Below are 24,223 nucleotides of genomic sequence, written 5' to 3'. Positions count from 1 at the left end.
CACAAAAACCACTGAATGGCTGAGATGAAAGAAAGTTGGAGATTGTAGATTTCAAAAATGGTCCCAATTCACCCTTCCCTATACTCTGCCCAGTAACTGTAGCTGCCTGTTATGGTGGATGAGTTGAGTTGTTCTGCCTCTTAATTCAAAGTTCATCTATACAACTTGCTTTGGCCAGGGTAAGCCAACCTTTGCACAAGTGACACAAACAGAGGCTAGAAATGGGCTTGTACATTTGGGATTACTGTTGCTTCTGCCAATGCTATGAGATTATGCCCATACTAGCCTTCTGGAGGGTTAAGCAAGCCAAGTTACTCTGCTCCCATCTCAGCCAGAGCCACCCCTTATCAACTGACAGTAAGTTGACCCATAACGTGTGCAAGCCCAGCCAAGATCAGCAGAACCACCTAGCCAACCAGCAATTGACTGAAAACCCATGGGCAAATCTACCATGCCAAGCCTAAATCAGCTGAACCTTTCATACTTGTGACTAAATGAACGTTTAATGTCATATGCCACTGAGGTGTGTGTGGGTCTTTATTATACAGCCTTATTATTGGCAATAGATAACTGCTATAGATGTTATCTGGTCCAACCCAGTCATATTACCAAGGATGAAACTAAGGATGGTAGTGGACACGCTGGTGTGCTGCCCACATCCTACCTCTAGAACTGAGGCTGCTTTGAAAGTTAGCAACTGATGGAGTTCCCATCGTGGCGCAGTGGTTAACGAATCCGACTAGGAACCATGAGGTTGTGGGTTCGATCCCTGCACTTGCTCAGTGGGTTAATAACCCGGCACAGCCGTGAGCTGTGGTGTAGGTTGCAGACGCGGCTCAGATCCCGCGTTGCTGTGGCTCTGGTGTAGGCTGGCGGCTACAGCTCCAATTAGACCCCTAGCCTGGGAACCTCCATATGCCGCAGGAGCGGCCCAAGAAATAGCAAAAAAGACAAAAAAAAAAGTTAGCAACTGAATCCCTCTCTGAAAATTGCTTTCCTTAGAAAAGCAATTTCTGTTTTTCCCCAAGTCACACCCTTACAAGGAGAGCCCACCTTCAATGTCTGCTGCAGTGGGGGAGGGAGTGGATATAAAAGCTGTCCTCCTTGCCTCAAAGTGAACAACTCTGAAGGGGCAATTGCATTATATTCAAATGCTCGTTTTGTCATCTTGTATTCCTCACCCATCATTATTTCTGACAATATTCCCCATTAACCTCTTGCATACAAATCAGAGTCTATTTCCCAGAGAACCAACCTATCACAGAAACTGCTGAGGCAGCAACCTGCTCAAGTTCATATTGCTAATTAATAAGTGAGGGAGGAGGAGTTGCCATTGTGGGACAGCGGAAATGAATCTGACTAGGAATCATGAGGTTGCAGGTTTGATCCCTGGCCTTGCTCAGTGGGTTAAGGATCCAGCGTTGCTGTGAGCTGTGGTGTAGGTCGCAGATGTGGCTCGGATCTGGTGTGGTGGTGGCTCTGGCATAGGCCAGCAGCTACAGCTCCGATTAGACCCCTAGCCTGGGAACCTCCATGTGCCGTGGGTGTGGCCCTAAAAAAAAAAAAGACACACACAAAAAGTAGTAAGTGAGGGAGGAGTTCCCTGGAGGTTCAGCAGGTTAAGGATGCAGTGTTGTCACTGCATTGGCTTGGATCACTGCCGTGGCACAGGTTCAGTCCCTGGCCCAGGAACACCTGCATGTCATGGTCAGCAGTAAATAAATAAATAAATTAATTAATTAATTAATTAATTAATTAATAACAGAGTGAGGATTAGGTCTCAGGTAATACGACCTCACTCCCATCCTATGTTCTCACTACTTTGACAAAATACATCACACTCAAGGATAAAGAGGACCAGGATCAAGATTTAAGTCAAACTTTGTACTACTATGACATGGCAAAAAATTCAGCTTCATGGTCTGGATTCTCCTTTCATTGGAAGTATTTTCTGAAATTATTTGATAGAAATAAAAATGATACATGAAGCATTTTGAACTCCCAGAAATATCTACACTATAGAAATATCTACATCTTGAAAGTTTGTACTGAGAACATCTGAGAAAGAAGAACAATGAAAGCCCTGATGAACACTGGATCCAACTAGAATGGGGGGCACTCTAGAGCAAAATAGAGTCCACCTCTGGCTGAATTCTGAGGAGGGTATGCGTGAGGCCAGCCCTCATCTCCAGCTGCCTGCTCCCAACACAGTTTCTGTTCCACTCTGCATTCCATCTAAATTAGGGCTGGGCAAACAAGAGGTTCTCTTCAGTCTGGGAAAGCAATATAAAATTGGCAGCTTCTTACTAAATTTATCCAAGTTCTGCCAAAGCTCTCTAGTCCTTGTCAAGGGTGACAGGGCTTAAAAGCAAACATTCTTCAGAACACATCCTATAAACTGTCCCCCTGGTCTTGATCCAGCTAAAATGATTAAAATGATTCAGAGATCCAAGCCCATTTGGTGGGGTTTGGCCATTCCACACAAACTGCTCCTGAACCTAAGATTTTTGAGGAAGAACAGGAGGAAGGGTGAACTCTGCTGTGTGCTGATGAGGAGCAAAACATGTCTCATTTCCCATCCTTGAAGAAATCCATCTCCAAGAGTCAGTGTTAAATTCAGGTATTTCTGAATTTACATATTTGTTCATGTATTTGTTCTTCCACGACTGACTATAGACAGCAATGATACTGCAGAAAAATTCAGCTTCAATTACAACTTATTATGCACCCACTGTGTGCCAGCCATTATGTCTGAGGCCTCTCTCTGTGACTGCTGCATTTCTGTGATGTCCACGGTTTTTCCTCCTCCCATTCTCTTGACCCTAAATGCAGGCTACTCTTTTAATGTCCCAGGACCACTTCAGCTCTCCCATTGCTTCAGAAGTTCCCAGTCTCCTGCAGTTTTTCAAAGTATGATCCATCGTCTACCTTCATCACAAACACCTTGAGCACATGTTAAAATTACAATCCTTGGATCCAGATCAACTGGATCAGAATCACTAATGGTGAGGTCCAAGAATCTGCATTTTAATAAGCTTCCTGGGTGATGGTAATGAACACTAAGGACAGGGAACTACTGTCCCACAGGATAAAATCCAAATTTAAGACCACACGTTATGGGAGTTCCCGTCGTTGCGCAGCGGAAACGAATCCGACTAGGAACCATGAGGTTGTGGGTTCAATCCCTGGCCTTGCTCAGTGGGTTAAGGATCTGGCGTTGCTCTAGGGTGTAGGTCACAGATGCGGCTCAGATCTGCTGTTGCTGTGGCTGTGGCATAGGCTGGCAGCTGTAGCTCCAACTGGACCCCTAGCCTGGGAACCTCCATATGCCGCAGGTGTGGCCCTAAAAACCAAAAAAAAAAAAAAAAAAGACCATAGAGACTATGCATTATGCTCTAGCCCTTTATTTTCTAGAAACATTCTTCCTCTTTCTGAAATGTTACCCCTACTCTTGTCCACATAGGAACTCCTAGTTACCTGTCTTTACCTCACCTGTGCACTCATAAAAGTTTTTACATCAATGACTATCATCTTGCATTGCTAACTAACTGCTTGCATGTCTGTCTTCTCACTAGCTATGAGCAACTCAACAAAAGGGACTGAGTTTCGAATCCTCTTCAGTATCGTTATAGCCTGGCCCACAGTGAGCACTCAGCACAGATGTGGTAATGTGAAAACTCTCCCCTAAGAAAGATATCACATGAAGAAAGAGATTAGTGAAGGATAGAGGAAAGAAGGTAAGCCATCCTAGAGTCTCATAGGAAACCCATCACCAAACCCTCATGATTTTGTGAGCATTCAATACAGCCCCGCTAAGTGCAATTGGAGAAAACACATCATATATAATTTTTTTCTAAATTTGGGTTTTCATGTATGAGGTCTTTTCAGTTTTATTAATCCCATTTTTAATTAACTGTATATTATGAGGTTTTGACATCTTAAAAAATCCTTCTGGCTAGGGAGAGTCTGCCCCTCCTTGGGCTAGCCAGTTCTTAGAGATAGCAAAGGGCTCAGCTGGAAGCAGCTCTATGCCACCTTCCTAATTCAGAGCCCTATCTAGTCTATCTGGCCCATTCCCCTGGGGGGGGCAATATTCTTTTGCCTTAATCAGTGGTCCCAGGGCCAGATACTGGGCAATTAGGAAACACCCTAGTGTGTCAAGCCTACCAAAACTGTTCAAAGTAGCCCATCCAGCTGTTCACCCTGCTCGCCTTATCTTTCCCATGGAAACCCCAAGTAAAGGCCATAATCCAGGTTCTCCTTTCATTCTGGTTTCTGCTTCCTGACCAAAACTTGGTGTCCCTCCCATGGCCTTGTGAGATGTGCTGCAGTTTCCCCTCTAGGGCCCGTGAGTAATAAACTCTATTTTCCTTTGGCATTCTGATCTCTTGAGTGTGATTCACTATGCCACAGCACCATAACTTAAACTCTGTCCTGGAGTAATGTCCAACATAACTGAAACATATTCATAAGGCATTTAAAATACAACTGTCCTGCTCAAGAAGTCAGTACAGGCCAAGAGTCTCTTGGTTGTGCACTGGAGTCATCTGGAGGCAAAGGCTCCAACAAAGCTGAATTGCTTTTATCTCAAGAATATTCCCAGGATTGCTAAGCAGTGTGGAGTACATTATTTTAGTTAGGATAATCTTGGCTTCCAGTTATGGGATTTACTTCCTTTTGATTGGAAAGGAATAAATTTAAATAACTTTGTCCTTGACCCACTTGCTCCTATTTTACTCTGAATGGGTGGTTTGGCTGCCTAGCACCCCACTGTGGGATGAGTGATGGATTAAATAGATAGATGGGATTGCCCCGGCCATGCCTGATCACAAAGTTGCTGCTCTCATCTGATTCCTAGAAGGAGTGGTTTGTCTCATCTATGAAGAATGTGTCCTGCCAGGCTGCTTTTCTGCCCTAGAAACTGACTACTACACCTTAAAAGTTATCTAAAATTGATTCAAAAAATATATTTAGAAATCTTTATTTACTCCACATGATTTACCAACTAATTTGAATTATTTGTCCTGGTATTGGAAATCCTCTAATATTGGGTGCCAATCTCTATTTCTAGTGCCCCCTTCCCTTCTACCCTACGCCCAACCTTCTGCTCTAGAGCAAACCTAGATGCAAAGCAGAATCACTTGAGCAACATTTAAAAAACAGATTCCTGGACCCCATCTCTAAACTGAGTCAGTATTGTGGAGTGGGGAGGGCACCTGGGAGTCTGAATTTTTATTCTAATTGATACAGAATACCTATAAGTTGAGATTGAAAAGATCTCAATAGAAAAAATGGGCAAAGGACACTGAAAACAAAGCAAGAGTGTTCCTGAAACATATGAAAAGTTGTTCACTCTTATTCATAAAAAGAGAAATGTGGGAGTTCCCCTTGTGGCTCAGCAGTAGTGAATCTGACTAGTATCCATGAGGACGCAGGTTCGATCCCTGGCCTTGCTTAGTGGGTTAAGGATCTGGTGTTGCCATGAGCTGTGGTACAGTCACAGATGTGGCTCGGATCTAGTGTTGCTGTGGCTATGGTATAGGGCGGCAGCTGTAGTTCTGATTTGACCCCAGCCTGGGAACTTCCATATGCCGTGGGTGTGGCCCTAAAAAGCAAAAAAATAAAAGAAAAGAATGAAGACGAATGAAGGCAATCTCTGTATATACTCACAAGAAAAAATCTCCAGGAAAAAATTTAAGTGAAAAAAGCAGAATGCAAAACAGTATACATAATATACTATAGTCTGTATAAAAAGAAAGGGAAAACAACAAGGACCTACTGTATAGCACAGGGAACTATATATAATATTTTTTAATAGCCTATAATGGAAAAGAATCTAATATATATATCTGAATCACCACTTTGTTAAACACTTGGAACTAATACAACATTGTGTGTATATATCTATATATACGCAATGTGTGTATATAATACAATGTGTGTATACACACACACACATATATATGTATCTGAATCACCACTTTGCTATATATCTAGAACTAATACAACACTGTAAACCAACTATACCTCAATTTAAAAAAAAGTCTTTGCTACTCAAGATAATAAAACATTTTACTGTTAAAAAAAGGAGAATATAGGTATTTACATTTATTTGTGTTTGCATGAAAAAGCATTAAATGGATAAATAAGGAATCGTAAATATTTCTCTGGGGGCAGAGAGTTTCAAGGTAAAGGGTCAGGAATGGGTGTAAGACTTGTCCATGTATGCCTTTCTATGTAGCTTTGGATCCAAAAAAATGTATCTTTTTTAAAAAAAAAAATGAGTGAAAACAAAAAAAGTGCTTTTGATAGAGCCATCACCTATCAAAAAAACCTACAGTTTCCAGGCCCTTCCTTCAAGTCCACTCACTTCTCAAAATTCTCTCATGCGGACCATCTGTGATGACTGCAATTGGAAGAGCTTATCCCTCCACCACATTCTTTAAGCACTTGTTTTGTACATTTATCAGGTGCTTTTCACCCCTTGATTGTCAGGGGTTGATCTTGACACTGATACACTTGATGTTAGAGGCAGCAAAGGGCAGTGGCATGGCATGACTAGACGAGTTAGGGGACAGTTTCTCTAGCCTCTAGGGCACGGAGTGATTGATAATCAAAGACTGAATAAACAGAGAGGGACCCCAAGGGCAGTGTCTGGAAATCTGATCACTCAGCCAGCTTTGTCTCCCAGCACAGGGCAGCAGGGTCTAGAGAAAGCAGCTGCAGGGCATTGTCACCACTGAAGAAAGGAGGGATTGGGGCAAAGGGTCAAGTTTTCAGGTGCTCCAGAGGGAGAGCAGCATTTTTTATGGTTATGAGGTTGTCCATAAAGAACAAGTCCCTTCAACAGCATCAAAGGCAGAAGAGTATTTCAGGCTGAAACGTATTCTACCATTCTCCCTTATAAAAGTTATTTTAGAGATTCACCTAGGAATTCCTTACTCATATGAATAAGGAATCAACACCTTCTCTGCATGTGGCCACATTCCACCCTCCATCAAGCTTCTACCTCCCTTTTTTCCTTCCTTCAAAAGAAGCTATCAAAGAGCTGCCTTTGGCCCATAAAAATGTCCTGTGTTTTAGCCCTTAAAATCTAGTGATCAGTACCAGCATCAAAATATTTTTCATCTCTACAAGTTGCTAATCATGTAAGTATATATGTATATCTATATATACATGCCTGCTGTGTTTTCCTCCCACTTCTCTTTTCATCTGTAATAAAGTGCCTTTCTCCAGCAAATCCTTCCCATAGACACCAATATTCCTATCTTAGATTGATATTTTTAAATTTATTTTATTTTATTTTATTTTATTTTTTGTCTTTTTAGGACTGCGCCCATGGCATATGGAAGTTCCCAGGCTAGGGGTTGAACAGGAGTGGCAGCTTCTGGCCTACGCCACAGCCACAGCAATGCCAGATCCGAGCTGCATCTGCAACCCACACCACAGCTCACGCAGCTCAGAGCAATGCTGGATGCTTAAATCATTGAGCAGGCTCAGGGATTGAACCCTACATCCTCATGGAAACTAGTTGGATTCATTACCACTGAGCCACAATGGGAACTCCCAGATTGATATTTCTAACATCTAACAATTAAGAATACCTTTATGTGTTAGGTCATTCTATTTTTTTAAACTTAATATTTAAATTATTTAAAAAATTTTAATTTTTCTTTTTCTGTTTAGGTCCTTCTAAACCCTCACATATAACATGCTTTGGACTGACAAAACCAGATGGGCTTCTTCTGCCCTGGAATTTGCCCAAGCATGAATAATGATTAAAATCTTAAAGTTTCCTGGTGTTTGCAGATCCATCATCGATGTTCAAATACATTTAGCAAGATGGACCAGCTGGTGAAACAGCCCACACTGTAGCTGGATATGGGCCTCTGCTTTTAAGGCCCAGTAAAAGTCTGGAGGAGTAGAGAATACTTGATTTATTTTTAAGGAAAGTAAGGCCATCTGATAGATTTCCAGCTGAAAATCGGTCAGGGCTGGAGATTGGTTCACTGGGACCATGGCGCATGCCAATTCCTATTTTCCCATGGCTGACTCCCAGTCTTGGCTGAAAGTACCACAGCCTTTCCCATAAGGGTAACCTGGGACATGACACAAGGAGAGAAAGGCCTTCCAGGAATTAGTTGAGGAACAAAATAAAAGGCCCCCCAAATCATGTCCAAGCTGCCATTCAGTGAGTGGCAAACACCCAAATCACAATACCTGATTTCCAATAAGGCAGAAGAGAAAACCTCAGCCCTCTTCAGTTTATATTCAATCCAGATGTCTAACAAACAGCAGGATTAATGTTAAAATTTGGCCAAAGCAGCACCAGACGCTTGTAACAGTTAGGACCATACAGAGGCTGAGGTGGAAGATATAATGATTTTTCCAAACTTCTCTGAAATAAAGAATGAGAACTCTTTGCGTGAGTTGGTGGGTTACACAGTTGACAGTGGGAACACCTGGCGGAGGAAGGCTTTCATCACCAGCCAGCATCAGTTTCTGTACTGGATTGAATACCTACTTCCTCTTTAGACATCTGGATTACAACCAAACTCACTGGCTCATGCTACTATTTGAAAATCCAGGAAGCCAATAGTTGAAATCAGTTAACCACTAAATATGAGGCTTTGTAATATGGCCCTCAGGCTTCAGTTTTATCACCAAAAGTAGTAACACAGCCTGACCGTGAGGAGCAATTGTGAAGGTTCCCTGTCAACATTGTGTAATTAGCAGAGAGCACCAATAAGGATTTTTCAATTAGGGATGCTCTAGTCCCATGACACCTCACAGATCTCCAGATGCCAGTCAGATCATGGTGGTGGTGATGACCACAATAAGAGTACTTACTCTGTGACAGGTATCTACATCCTGATCTTATTAAATCCTCACCATCACCTGTGAAATGGATAACTATGTTCTAAGCTGAGACTTAGAAAGTAACTTTCCCAAGGTCACACAACAAATACATTATGACTACGGATTTGAACCTGTTTGTATGACTCTAGAACTTTTTTTGTGTCTTCCCTTTGTATGATTATTGTTATTATTGGTAAGGAGACACACACACACACACACACACACATACACTCTTTCTCTCTCACTCTCTCTCTTTTTTGTTCTCCCGCCATAGTATAGACACAGCACAGGGATAAATGTTCACAAAACAATCATGGATCTACCATGACTTATGATAAAACATTGGAAATAATGATGTTATTTATTTTCATTTGGAACTATCTCAGGGAAAGGTGAGCTAATAAAAATAGAGAAGGCATAACTGAAGCTTCATACCTAAATAAATTTGGGAGACCTGCTGTCCAACATCGTACCTATAGTAAACAATACTGTATTGCGCACTTAAACATTAGTTAAGAGGGTAAATCTCATGCTGTGTTTTTACCACAATAAAAATACATGACTTAGAAAGCTAGGCTATATTATAATCAAATGGACATTATCATGACATAATTACAACTGATATGTGTTCAATTATATCAAGATCACATGCCAGAAAAATCTGTGAGGTAATATGTATTATGTGTTGTAGTTAAATGTTAACTAATGGGGAAAGTATGTTTTATATTCTTTTAGGTGGTTTCAGATGAAATATATTTTATGAAAAATAGGCAAACTGTGCAAATAGTACAAGAAGAAGCATTTTCATTATAATTGAAACAACAATAAACAAAAGTACAGAACCCATGTAAGAAAAAAGTTAAAAAAAAGTAAAGCTCTAGAGATGGAATAGTTTTAAAAGAAACTGGGTGGGAGTTCCCACTGTAGCACAGCAGGTTAAGGATCTGGCATTGTCTTTGTGGAGGCATGGGTTTGATCCCTGGTCTGGCACTGTGGGTTAAGGATCCAGCATGGCTGCAATTGTGGCTTAGGTCACAGCTTCAGTTTGGATTTGATCCTTGGCCCAGGAACTTCCATATGCCATGGGTGTGGCCGAAAAAGAACAAAAGAAAGAAAGAAACTGGGTGGGTTAGATCTAGAGCTTCTGACTATGAGGCATAGCCACTCACAGTAAGGCTTGCAAGGTTCCCAGGAGAACTGCAATGAGTTAGCCCTCAGCTGCCCAGTGCTGAGCTGTACACCTTACACGCATCATTAACATGAAAAATTGTGAAAACTACATTCAGCCAAATTCTTTTGCTTTCCACAAGGACGTGGGCGCAGTTCAGTCCATATTTCCAATGACTTTTCATTTAGCTTCATGGCTTCTCTCAGTCCTGGTTCACTCCCTCCCCAGCCTTGCCAGAGTCAAGAACTCCCGAGGGTCTGACGGGACCCCATCTGTGAATGCGTTGTCTACAGCATAGAGGCCGCAGGAGGGTGGAAGATGTTGCGCACAGGCAAGAAGACCCAGGATCCAGACCAAAAAAAAAGTGTCAGAATACCTCTCTTGGGTTTCCCCACACTGTAACACTTCATCCAATCTCCTCTACCTTACCGACTTTCAAAGCATAGAGGGCATGCAAAATTTTTCATTTTAAAGTGCCCCACACAGGGAGTTCCCTGGTGGCCTAGTGCTTAAGGATCCCGCATTGTCACTGCTGTGGCATGGGTCACTGCTATGACTCGGATTCGATCCCTTGCCCAAGAACTTCCACATGCTGCAAATAAATAAATAAATAAATAAAGTGCCCAAACAACCAGAACCATCCAGAATGGTTATACAAGGTTAGGCAGGCTGACCTTTGTTAACTAGCAGAAAAGAGCCCTCTTGAATTTCCTTCCGATTCCTCACCAACCTCTCCCATAAGGTGTGCCCCACTTGAGCCATGAGAAAAACAATAACATAATTAAAATGAATACCTAACTGGAAGTGGTCGATTTTCATGGTGCTGTTGTTGACAGGACCAAAGATGGTGATCACGGAGACTTTCCTCGTGGCCATCTTGCAGAAGCTTTCCAGATACTCATCTCGCTGCTGTACATACATGTTGTTCTCAGCCTTGGGAGCCGTGATTAGCTGGAGGAGGAGGGTAAAAGCAAGCAAATGTTAACTCACAGTGTTAGTTTCACACTGAGGCAATATCCAAAGGGATGATTTGGAATAGAGGACTGGCAGTGCCTGACACCTATGCTAAAGAAACCAGACTAAATTGTTTTGTTGGATAGTTAACACAATTAAGGCCAAAAAGAGACCATTTGGAAAGGACTCCCCCTGCCTCCCCCCCCCACCACCGACCCACCCATGGCATATGGAGTTCCTGGACCAGAGACTGAATCTGAGCCACAGCTGAGACCTATGCTGCAGCTGCCATAATGCCGTATTCTTTAATCCACTATGCTGGCTGGGGATCAAACCTTCGTCCCATTGCTGCAGCGATGCCACTGATCCCGCCACACCACAGCGGGACCTCCAAATGCTCTCTTCTTTTATTTTGATCTTCATTACCTTAATTGGTTGGTCAGACATTCATGAGTTCAGTGGTTACTATTATTTCATGTCTCACAGGGTTAAGTTTCAGAGCCAGGCCTTGGGCACTACAGGACATTCAATGGTTTAGAATCTTTTTTCAGTAACCTTGCAAAGAATTTTTAGGATGGATTTTGGGCCCAATTTTGTCACATAGAATGAAATCATTGTCATATTGGAACTGTACAGAGCTTGTGGTGGATGTCTTTGATGTTGGAGTCCTCCAACAGGATGGATTTTCCTCTTTCAGTTCAGACTTCTCTCCAATTCAAACCCAGTATTTTTTGCCTAGCCCCTGTGTCTCTCTTTGAACCCCTAACATCTGGGGAAACAAAAAGAGCAATAGAAAGAGATATTTTAGTCACCAGCTACCTGAGAAAACATATATTTCATTATTTTGGGTAAAAGAAAGGTACTTTTGTTGTTGTTGTTGTTGTTATTGTTGCTTTTTAGGGCTGCACCTGCGACATATGGAAGTTCCCAGGCTAGGGGTCGAATCAGAGCTGCAGCTGCCAGTCTAAACCACAGCTCACGGCAAGGCTGGATCCTTAACCCACCAAGAAAGGCCAGGGATGGAATCCATATCCTCATGGATGCTAGTTGGGTTCATAAGCTGCTGAGCCACAATGGGAACTCTTAGGGCTCCTCTTAAACTCTAAGAATGCCTCAGTGTTTTTATCTAGCTGGATATAAAAGCCTTTTCACTCTTGTGATTATTTTTGTTGCCTTTTCCTGAGCCTTCCCCAATTTTACCAGGTTTTTCCTGAGCAGACACCAAACTGTGTGCCATACTCATGTGTGCGTGGACATATGCTGTTCAGCCTGGAGGTGGAAGGACATGAAGTTTTATTCTGATGAAGACCAACCAGGTAGTTGTTGATCTCTTCGACCCCAAATAGTTCACTAGGCTGACATCTGCAGTAAACACTGTCGAGTCACCCTTTTCAGGCTCATCATCAGCTCAGAGGCCAGCCTCTACACACTTTCTTGCATTTAACCAATTCAAATTTATTAGCCACTTTTCTACTTACCCATCTAACCTTATAAAATATTTCTGAAGTTTGTGGCTATTGTCTCAGCATGTTTCAGAGGGGAAGTTGCCGTTAGCCTCTTTATCAAATACTTCATCAAAATGGTAATAAATCTGGTCCCAGCTCATCCTGTTGTTTATTTTTCTCTGTCACAGATGTGTTTATTGCTGCCTGCAGGCTTTCCCGTCTAAGAATTCTCTGTGCTTGACAAAATACTATCCTTCATGGAAATCAAAGTGAGTTCAACAGCTTCTGAGTGGGATATTAAGAAAGGTTTTTCCAGGATGAAGTTATTTTTTTCGCAGGTTGTTATTTATTTTAAAGTACACATGATTTCATCTATTTTTGGTTTTGTGTTTATATGCCTCTTCAGATGGACAGGGTGGGTAGGAAATGCTTGTTTTAGAAATATAGTTTTCCAAGAGGAAAAATAATAAAATTTCCCCTAATTTATTCATGGATTCATACCGAGCTTTAAAAAAAAAAGATTTAAGGTGGCTATTAAAAGATATAGTGATGGTATCTTTGCTTTTTTTGTTATTTTTAATTAGCTACTCGACCTTTGAAAATATTTCTTTAGGTTTTGATGGTAGCCCATATCTTAGAGTTTTATTTTTAGGTGGTATGCTTTAGGTTTTTCTTTCTGGCTTTTCTCTGCTCACAAATGTGTTATTTTGAATATATGAAGTGACTATTTAAGTGAGAACAGAAAATGGCCAAAAACAAAGGTAAGATTTACTGGTAGTGATTTTGGACTCCTTATTCTAAATGAAGAATTAGGCTTTATTTAGAATATATGCTAGATTACTGATGATTACTTGTGTCTGTAACTTCAAATCCATACAGAGTTTGCATTTCATTTATGGACCCTCGTCCATGGACAGACTGATATGACATAATTTTAAGAGTCCTCAAAGCTCCCTCTGGTCTTTTTTTTTCTCCCTTGTGCATAATTGAGAATTTTAGGGAATATATAGTCATACAGAACCTCATTCTTTCTTCCAAGCAGTTTCTTCCAAGTATTCTGAACACAGTAGCCTTGGGCCATGGATACCCAGTGGGAATTGCACTTAAATAAATAAAGAGCTCTGATGTTTGTTTTCACCTCAGGCCCTTTGCCCAAGGAAGCCTTGACCCACTCCTGAGGTGACATTCATTTAGCATGACTCACTTCCTAGCTTCCCTCCACAGCCTGGCCTTGGGTTCTCTTGCTAACCTTTCCTGCTATACCTCCCTTGCATGACCTCTTTGCCCTATAGCCAATCTGCATCATGAAATGAGAGGAACCTAGGCAGAGTGGTACAGAGAAAGGGGATTGCAGTCAAAACTGGGAGTCCTGCATTTTAGTCTTAGTTCAACCCTTGGCTACTCCGTAACCTCAACAAGGCCACTTAACCTTCTGGATCTTAGCTTTCTCACCTTTACAATGGAACCACTTCCCTACCAACTCATAAAGTAGTGAGAATCAAGAAAAGAAAAAAAAAAAGGTATATGTACAGGCTGTGTTCACCAGAGCACTGTAAGATGGATGTTGCCTCCGAATAACTCACTCGTATTCCTTCCTCTGCCCTGACCCACATCACCCTTCCCATCCAGGAAGCCCTCCCCTCCTTTCCCCCTTATCAGAATCTGAGTTATTCTTCAGCTACAGCATCCAAGTCTCTTCTAGCCCTAAACCATCACTTTCTCCTTTTAAAGACTGTTCCTACTGTCTGCACCGCTCACCTGGAATTTATGTATTTCCTTGATTTACCTTTTTGGCTTATGTTTATGTCACATTCCACCCAACCAGAGTATAAATTCTTCAAGGCCCTGAAGCCCCAGTCCTATCACTGCTGTGCAGAGAGCAGGAGCACAGTGCCGGCCCAGGTTCCTCGAGGTGCACAGATCAGTCCAGCCAAAGGACTGGTTCCCGTGGTTATGGAGGTCCACATGCAGCCCACAAACTCTTGGTAAAGATACTCTCCCTTACATTCAATCTGCTCCTTGAGTTTGCATCAGGGAGAATGGAGGAGGCTCATCATCTGAGCGTATTTCAGCAACTCTTTCCCTGTGTATTGGTATCTTCATACCATTCATTTTCTATGATGCCAGCCTTTCAAACAGTATTTAACATGGTAACCATTTCCAGTCCCCTCTTCCGAAAAAGAGCATTCTAGAACATCTTGGTAAACATATTGTCTCGCATCTGGCCTCTTTCCAGTGTGCTGGTGATAAATCAGAACATGTTTCATGAATTTAGAATTGTGTTGCTCTTTTTTATGTTTCTGTTCCAACTGGTGTGTTGCCACAAGGAGCCTCAGAGTGTAATGAAGCCAGTTTGCATAAGTAAAGGACGCCAGCAGGAATGGGAAGAGGCTGTTCGAAGGCTTATCTTATTCTGAATACTGCGTTAGACTCAAAACACTAGATTTTTACAGGATTCTGAGAAATAACATTCCAGCCTGCCTTAGTAAACCGGAGCTTCATATCCTTTTCTAAAATTAAACCAAATAAGTAGATTGTTGTCCCAATATCCACATTTCTGAGGTTAGGTTAAAAGTCTTAGCAGACTTGAATTACGGGAGATGCACTCTCCAAAGAATGCTTAAACCTGAACTCGAATCCATGGAATTCAGCACGCTGAGTCCTCTTGTTCATTGACAAGTAGGAAAATCTCAGGGCCCAACATGATGGCTTTTCAGTTATACACATGGGTTCTCTTGCTAATCTTTCCTGCTATACCTCCCTTGCATGACCTCTTTACCCTATAGCCAATCTATATCATGAAATGAGAGAAATCTAGGCAGAGTGGTACAGAGAAAGGGGATTGCGGTCAAAACTGGGAGTCCTGCATTTTAGTCCTAGTTTTATTTATACACACAGAGTCCAATGTTTCCGTGATAAACAGCTTATCTGTATTCTCACTGTCGTCAGTCCCAAATGGACACCAACCAGTCTGAGGGATTAGGTTAACTGGAATGCAATCTGTTGTTCTCCGTGGACTGGGTGGAAAACCACCAAGTTGAGACGCAGAGAACTAGCTGGGTATCAAAGGCAGAAACACTACACTGGTGCTCAGCACAAAATATTGTCCATTAGTATATCTTACCATATATCTGAGTAATTTAAGGTTGAGAATGAATTTTAAAACATCCTTTTTTTTTTTTTCCTGTGCCCCACAGCATGTGGAAATGTGGAAGTTTCCAGGCCAGGGATTGAACCTGCGCCACAGCAGTGACTTTAGCTGCTGCAGTGACAACACTGGATTATTATTATTATTATTATTATTATTGTCTTTTTTTTTGAGGGTGGATGCACCAGCAGCGTATGGAGGTTCCCAGGCTAGGGGTCAAATTGGAGCTGTAGCCGCTGGCCTATGCCAGAGCCTCAGCAACATGGGATCAGAGAAGTGTCTGCAACCTATACTACAGCTTATGGAAACGCCAGATACTTAACCGCACTAAGTGAAGCCAGAGATGGAACCTACATCCTCACAGATACTAGTCAGATTCGTTTCCATTGAGCCGCAACAGGAACTCCCTGCAACACTGGACTCCTAACCCACCGAACCACAGAGGAACTCCCAAACTTTTGTATTATTAACTAACAGGTTAATTTCTGTTTCCTTTTCAGTTTATGGCTGATGCCCACGATAAGCTCATACCCGTGAGAAGGCAGCATGGGAGAGCGGCTTGAGTTTGAGTTTTAAAATTAAACAGACCTCAGTTGTACTTTTGGCTTTGTCCCATATTAGTTATACACCTCGGGAAACTTCTCAATCTTACTAAGCTTCTGTTTCCTCCTCTATGGATGGAGTTAATAAATCCTGCCTCATAGAATTGTTCTGAAGAGTAACCCACACAGACTCAGCAAAGCACCTTGCAGGATGTGCCCCTTTTAGTTGACAGGCTGAAAGGCAGGGGGTTTGGAGGCTTGACCTCTGGCCTAAGAATAGGATGCCTAGCTCTATCTACAGCCACTAGGATGCTGTTCACTCTATCATAACTTAAACCGTCATGGCTAGTGTTTCTCTAAGTAATTGGTTAAGTAGCAATTATGTGATATTTTCATAACTAAAGAATGATATTAATAAATGCAAAACACTAGGGGTTTATGATTAAAGGTAGAAGATCTGGAAAGATGAGCTAAAAGGCCTGCAGAATTTCTTGGAATGTAAGCCTTATTTTAGTTCTAGTGCACTGGGTTAGGTGGAGGTCAGTTGGAGGGATGGATATGTTATCAGCTGTACTTTAACAGCTTGGAGACCACAAAGCCATAATGAATATTAATTGAATCACTGAAACTTCCTGAATGCATTAGTCATGTTTGAAGGGAAAAATGAATGGATAAAAAGATAAATGGCACCAGCAGTATCTTTCACCCAGAAACACTGGTCTCTTCTCTGTCTGGTGAAAATACTCTTTTCTCTCCATCTTTTGACTTTACATTGTTTATTTCATCATATCTTTTCAAATTCATTCTTATTTTAGACATCCTTAGCTCTTCAGAGAACACAGTTCTGCTATGATCATCAGCTGGGCTCACGTGGGATCACAAAATCGAAATGCCTCCTGTTGGTACTTTCTTTCTAATAACAATCCTGGTTCTCTGTCCAGCCCCAAAGTGTAACACTGCCACGAGCAATCCCAGCTGGTTTCTGTTTTGCCTCACATGACATCAGCTAGAAGCTGTTGTTTGAGTTTCATTTGCTAGAAATTTATGATCAAGGAATACCGTTAAAGGCAGAAAAGACCCAGCTGGGTTTTCAAACCCCTGACTAAGGGAGTGGAAAGAAAGAGAGAAAAAAAAAAAGGCATGACTAATATCAGGGATATCGTATGAAAACCCCTTTCTTTTGACTCACAAACGAGAGGCAGTGGAAGTATTCGCCAGATGGGTGCACAATAACAATCCTGACATTTTACCCATGATTATTTCCCCCCTGGTTTAAACCTGACCATGAGGAACATGATGCCTGCCCTGTTAACCAAATGGCCAGGGCTGGGTGATGTGCTTTAGCAGGGTGGACGAAGTCACAGGTTCTCAGGAAGAGAGCAATAAAACACTTAGAGCACTCTAAGCAATAGAGCACTAACACTTTCCCACACCCCAAGGAGAGCAGTTTGCCCCCTGTAGGTTCTGTACCAGGTAGAGTTCTAGTCTGAAGTTAGTGATTCTTTTGGTTCTGAATGGAAGATTTCAACTTAAACTTATATACTCGGGGAATAACCAAGCAGCTGTTAAACTACTCTAACAGTCAGCCTATCCTCTGCTAATCTGTTTACATAGTTACTTTAAAGCTTTGGTTAAAAATGAGTAACAACATACAAAAAATATATAATAAGACACACACACACACACAAACCTGTAGAATCAACCAAAAGTTAGGTTTTGTTCTAATACAAAGATAAGCTTTGGATGGAACAGCTAAGAGAATCTGGGATCATGCCCCAGCCATGAAAAACACAACACACTCTGCTCTGAATAGTGTTTCAAATGCAAATGCTCGTTTAGCTTTTTAAAACCACTAAAGATAAGCAGACAGCAGAGTCGCTTTGTTCAGATCATTAGTCCAAATTTAGTTGAAAAAATTAAAAGACTCTCTGAGAGATGTGTTAAGAGAAGAGTGTCTATCTCTTTTGGTGGCAGGAAAGCAGGGTATGGAGGCACTCTGTTCCTTCAGCAGAACAGATGCTGCACCAATTGCAGGAGACGGCTCCCTCCCACCCAGCTCTCTGAGAGAATCATTCCTGATTCTGGAGACCCAACATTAACTTACTGATCTTTTCCTCTGGAGTAACTGCCTCATACCTCTTCCTCCTAGACAGTCTGGAGTAAAATGATAGCATTAAGAAGCTAGGGGTAAAATCTTGGGAGAGCACTAAAAGAGGGGCAAGGAGACACTGAGAGAAGAAGGAGCTGCTCTCATTGCTGATGAGAATTGTCCTTACACTTAACATGGGGCTTGTTCCCGTCCAAAGCCCTTTGCAGTCTGACTAGATTCTGGTATCATTCTTTGGACAATGGCAAGGAACTTCCAAAAGAGTTACTGAAATGGACCTGTGACTTGCTCAACACTTAGGGCACTCAGAACCCGAGGGCAAGTACAAGTAAGGACTGCTTATCTCCTTTTCTCACACACACTCATTTTCTAGAGCCTCAGGAGAAACTGATGTGACATCTTGACTCCAAATCCAGCTGTGTCTCTGGGGTATCAGAAATTGGAACAATTAACCCAGTTCCCTATACTCCATCCTTTTTGCTTCTTATTGGTAGTTGGGAAGTCATAGGGAGGCGGCCTTAGGAGAGAAGATTTTAGCCAACTGTTTGGCTTTTTTTCTTATAGAGTATAGTTGACTTACAGTGTTGTGTCAATTTCTGCTGTACAGAAAGTTACCCAGCCATATATATATATATATAAAATCATTTCCTCATACTGTCTTCCATCATCTACCCCAAGAGACTGGATATAGTTCCCTGTGCTGTACAGTAGGACCTCATTGCTTATCCATTCTAAATATAATAGTTTGTATTCTTAAAAGTATTCATGGGGACAGACCAACCAGGACCCTTCCCCACTCCCAGTCCCCCCCACCCCCAGCTGAGCTACTTTCTCCTTAGAGTCTTCCAATTGTTGATACACACCTAATTAAGGGGGAAAGGAAGACACTCGTCATTTCCCCACACATATGCTTCTAGTTCATAACCTCATACTGAGAGAAACCATTTTCCTAAATTGTGACAGCAGTCAACATATTCCATTCTAGGAACTCTTTTTTTTATTCTTTGAACTTGGCAAAAGGGAGCTCTACCTAGAACTGTCCCATGGAAAAGAGAGGTACGGATGAGGCTGGGGCTGATGGGTTTGGAAGAAGGTGGGTACAGGTGCTTCCTGGGCTCATATCTAAGATTCCCCAGCCATTGACTCTGTACAGCCTATGAGTCTGTGGGGATAAAAATTAAAAGAATATCTAAACCAAAAGAAGCTGCTGGCCTGGCTGCCCTTCCTTGACAAACTTCCTGATCTTAACATAGTACATGTTCTGACACAGCCTGCCATCCAACAATGTGATTTTAGAAAAATAACACACCAAACCCTAACACTGCCTCAAGCTCACAGAACAAAGCCAAGGAGAAGATCACTTACCAGGAGCCTTCGTTTGCCTTCAAAGGGCCCCAGCAGGTCAGTCACAGGCTTCCTGGGACTCTGAGTGAAATGTTTGGTGGGTTTCAGTTGCCCATCCTGCTCTGTCCTCCCAGCCTTTTTTTTCTTGTTCTTCTCTTTCTCCTGCCTGCTCTTCTTCTCAGCCTTGTCCTTCTTCACTTGTTTTTCACTCTTGAGTAACTTGTCTGCTTTCTCACTCTTCACTTTTTTTTTCTTCTCCTTCTCGGGTTTCTCAAGCTTTTCGTGCTTTTTGGACTCCTTTGCTTTTTTGGGGGGTAGGTTCCCCACCTGCAACTCCTCCTCCAGCTGAGACGCGGTCGGCCGGCTGAGGTCATACTTATCCTCATACTCATTACTAAGAATTTTGTCCTGGGTTTTCTTTTTGGGAGGTTTCCCCTTTGCTGGCTTGTGAGGACCTGGCACCACATTTGGGTCCCGATGGCCATGCTCCCGCTTGTCTGTGCGGTTGTCCCGGAAACGGCCCGCACCGGGCCGGGTGCTCGGCTCGGAGATGGTGATGGTGGTGGGAGGGGCAGCCGTGAAGCTCTCGAAGCTGGTGGATTTGCTGGGCCTCCTGGTGGTCTGCGGCTTTTCCTTAGGCTGCTCCTTCCTGGGTGGAGGGTAGAGATTCTCTGAGGCCACGGATCCCCTGGCAGTGGTCACTTCGGCTGTTGCAGGGGACCTATGGGGGTGGTCGGAAGGGTGGGCCCGGGGGGTCCAGGGCCTCTGGGTGGTTGGAAAGGCCGTGGTGGTTGTAGATCTTGCAGCTATGGTCACCACGCGAGAGGTGGCCCGAGTCACTGTTGTGACTGGAGCAGGAGGCAGGGTGGTGGCCCGTGGGGTTGGAGGAGGTGGGGGAGGGGCCCCCGTCGGGGTGGCCGGTTTTCTCAGCACCTTCAGCCGGCTTTCTCTGGTTGGTGGCATTTGTGCTCTCCTCTGCTCTTCTTTCCTCTTCTCACTGCTCAGGCCTGGTCTTCCTGCCTCTCCACCATTGTTCCCCTCCTGCACCACCTGGCCCTCCACCCCAGAGGCCTTACATTTTTGCACAAAACCCTTCTGCCTGATCTTCTCTATCCTGCGGATGGGGCCCTGGTCGATGATCTCGTACATGGCCTCCAGCCTGACGGGGTAAGGGTAGCGCTCTTCCACCTGCAGTGTCTTCTTCAGCAGCACCATGCTGAACTTGCCCTTCTCCAGCTTCAAGAAGCTCATGAGCTTTGGGATGAGGCTGGGGTCCAGGGGCTGCTCTAGGACCCGGCCTTCGCTGGTGATCCTCCGCACTTTGCCTCCTTCCTCTCCTTCCTGGTGGAACAGCACGATCTGCTGGATGTGCCTCTCCGCCAGCTCACAATACACGTCGTCTTTCAGGAGGCTCATCATGAGGCGGTAGTAGCCTTCCGAGGCGTGAGGGGCCGAGATGACCCACACCCTGTTCTTCCCAGCAAAGCTGGCAAGGATGTTGGGAGAGCTGGACCCAGATGGGAAGCGCAACATTCTTGACCGACCCGAGGACCCCTCATCTCGGACCATCTGACGGGGAGAGCTCTGGGCTGCTGGTCTCTGCTCAGTTCTCACCGGGGCCCCACTGATGCCCAGCGAGGCTGGCGGTGCCGTTGTGTGAGCCACTCTCAACACCGGTATGCTCCTCCTTCTTTGGAGAGACTGAAGGTTTGGTTCTCCCAGAGTGGTTCTGTCAATTCCCTGAGACCTCCCTGTGTGCCTCAGTAACCGAGCTGGCCTTCTGTTGGTGGGGGAAACCAGAGGCGCTTTCCGCCCTCCGTGGCTCACTCTATTCCTGGCCTGCAAGTGGGGCTCTGATCCGCACACCAGCCACAATGCCAACAGCATGGTAAAACTGGGTCCCATTCTCCATATCATTGTGCAATCCACTTTGAGGAGCCGGCAGGGTCAAAAGACAGAGAGGGGAGGCCAGAGAAAAAAAAGAAAGAAAGAAAATCATTTAATTGCAAACAGAGCTGGGCATTATCTCTTTCACTATCTCCGCCAGGGGGAGGGAGAAGGGGTGGATAGGGAAGAAGGAGGGAGGTCAGGGAGTGGAAAATCGGATGAGATCCTGTTGCTTTTTAGTCCCTGTAATTTATCCGTGCTTAGCAGAGACAGTTACATTAAGCAGGAAACTCCACTCAATTCCCCATTCAGCATGCTTGCACTGTTTCAACTGACTGATGCTCCAGAGAAAAGGCACACTGAGCATATTAATTATGACAACATTCCTATTGCAGTTCTTCAAAAAAAAAGCAACAAAGAAACAAACAGACACAGCAAAGACAGGCAGGGTTACACACTTACATGGTGGCTCATGGAGATGGAATGTGGAGGGTTTAAAAAGCAATCTGAAGTGTGCTCCCGGGACAGTTCCTAGATGAAATACTTTTCCTCCGAACTCTCTTCTCCTTTGAGAGGCTGGCTGATACAAAGGGGTGTGCTGCAGCTCCAGCTCCCAAAGCCGCACACAGACCACCGCCTGTCCGGACCTGACGGCTGAGCTGTCTTCTTTTCTTTCTGGCGTGCCTTTTTACCTTCTTGACAAGTAGGATGCGGTGAAAGGAGCTGTCCTTTTAAGTCTTTGCATCTCCATGTGTCTGCAGCTTCTGCTGGGGCTTCTTGTGTCTGTGTGTGCCAGTCCCCCCAGCCGACAGCACTGGACGCCCCTTAAAGTGGAGCCCCAGCTCTTTCTGAATCTTGCTCTTTCTCTCTTTCCAGTTCCAGGATTCTTCTTATCACCCTTTCCCCCACAGTCTGGCTTCGTCCTTTTGTTTCCGAGCGTAAAAGCCCTGGGATTAATATGTTTTCCAGGCTGAGGGAAAACACAGGAATGTGATGTTGAAAAAGTACTTTTCTCTTTTCCTTAGGCTTCTCTCCTCCCTTTATTTCTCGCCACCTTTTCCTCTCCTCTTTTTCCTTCTCCTTTTTTCTTCTTCCTCTTGCCTGGATTCAATCCCAGAAATGCCAGGACAACCTCAGTTTTGATCCAAACCAAACTCAAACAACAGCAGCCACTGGAAATCAAGGAAACTTCACTAAGAATTTAACAGATCAGCAAAACACCGCCTCCTTCCCATTTCAGCACGGTGAGCGGTGAGCGGTGAGCCTGGACTGGGGAGGGGGTGTAGGGGAGGGGGCTGTTCTTTGGGGTAGGGGAAAGTTTTGAAACATTGCACATCATCATAAATCACTTAAGAACTGGATGGCTGAGGACTTAACCCCTTCCCCACCGAATCATCAGGACACTGTCCCTTCCTGTTTGTACTTACACTGCACTTTGGAAAAGGGAAAATTCTCAGATTTCTACATCTGATTGCTTGGTTTTCCTAGTGACAGATACTCATTTGGCTCAGAGTGCTTGGCTGTACGTACACAGACAGTATATATATATTAGTTCCATGGGTATATTTTTATCTCTTTCTCCCTGCTTCATGAGTTTAGTTTGAGGTTGGAAAAGTCCATGGAAAACATGGCTGGTGTTGTTTTTATTTTATGCTAATTGGAGATCGTATTACTGTGTTCTTGTTCCTAGTTTCTACTTGGCATGAAAGGAAGCTGGTAAAAGGTTAGAAATGCAGGCAGTGGCTGCTGTTCTCCTGAGATTGTGGTCAGCCATTACACGGGGAAAGGCTATTATGACCTCCAGTTCTGGGTTCAGGCTAGAGAAGGTAGGCCGAGAGCTTCCTCAGAGGACACAAGTATGTATGCATGAGTGTGTGTGCATGTGTGTGTGTTGCAATATCTTGCTCTCCAGAGGCTTTGCGTGTCCAGAGGGTTTTAGGCAATCCTTAGAAGTAACCATGTCAGATCCCAAAGGAGAGAATGAGGCAGCTCTGTGAGTATGCCTCCTGCATCTGCCATGAGGATTCAGCTTTTAGTGGGGAGGGAAGGTGCCTTGGGTTATGTAGATATTTCTTCCAGCCTCTCCAAGTGCATTCAAGCAGTATTAACTGCCATAGAGATTGGTGACCCAGGGTTTTCGGAAGGATCCTTGTAAGCTAGGCTGTATCAGTGGCTACTGTCTCTGGATAAAACATGTTGCCTAGTTACTCCCTTTGATCAGCCCCACCTCAGACTGGTCATTTACTTTTCTTTCACATAAGCTCCCAGCAGTGAATTGACCACCTGGAGGGGTTGACTGTCAGGTTCTCAGACCACAGCATGAAGACCAAACGGTGCCAAGGAAAAGGCCTTCCTGTGGAGCCCTCTCAGACACCCATGAGCACAGAACAAAGGTGGGCTTCAGGCTGAAATCCTCTGTCCAGTGGAGTTAGAGATTTCCCCTTTCCTGGGATTCACCTGTTAAGTTGATCAAATGCCCCATGCTAAATTGAACAGTCTTGGATGTGATTTTCTTTCTCACATCATCATGTGTTCCACACAATCCCCTACTGGCCTGCCTCCCTTCCTTCTTTGCGCCTCTCCCTGCTAACAACAACTACCATTTATTGAGCACTTTCACGTGAGGCTCTGGGTTTGACACTTTCATGTAGTCTTTAACCCTCACAACATCCCTAACAGATAGATGGGATGGTCCTCATTTTACAGATAAACAACCTGAGACTGAATGAGCGGAAGTATTGCCTACTGTCGCACAGATGCTAAGAGGTG

General features: G+C 43.7%; 1 protein-coding gene across 1 annotated transcript in view; it reads right to left on the bottom strand.

Annotated features, from left to right (window-relative positions):
- The window catches only part of CCDC80 (coiled-coil domain containing 80), a 38,264-nt gene extending 15,543 nt beyond the window's left edge, over window positions 1-22,721 (bottom strand). The window contains exons 1-3 of the mRNA XM_047792576.1: window positions 21,917-22,721; window positions 19,589-21,495; window positions 10,822-10,978 (exon numbers count right to left, since the gene is read on the bottom strand). Coding sequence (XP_047648532.1) covers window positions 10,822-10,978; window positions 19,589-21,484 — 2,053 coding nt within the window. The 5' untranslated portion in view covers window positions 21,485-21,495; window positions 21,917-22,721. The remainder of the gene's footprint in view (window positions 1-10,821; window positions 10,979-19,588; window positions 21,496-21,916) is intronic.
- Window positions 22,722-24,223: the final 1,502 nt, after the last annotated feature.

This window comes from Phacochoerus africanus, chromosome 1, assembly GCF_016906955.1.
Source record: "Phacochoerus africanus isolate WHEZ1 chromosome 1, ROS_Pafr_v1, whole genome shotgun sequence".
Lineage (NCBI taxonomy): Eukaryota > Metazoa > Chordata > Mammalia > Artiodactyla > Suidae > Phacochoerus > Phacochoerus africanus.
This window is presented reverse-complemented; position numbering and strand designations above follow the sequence as displayed.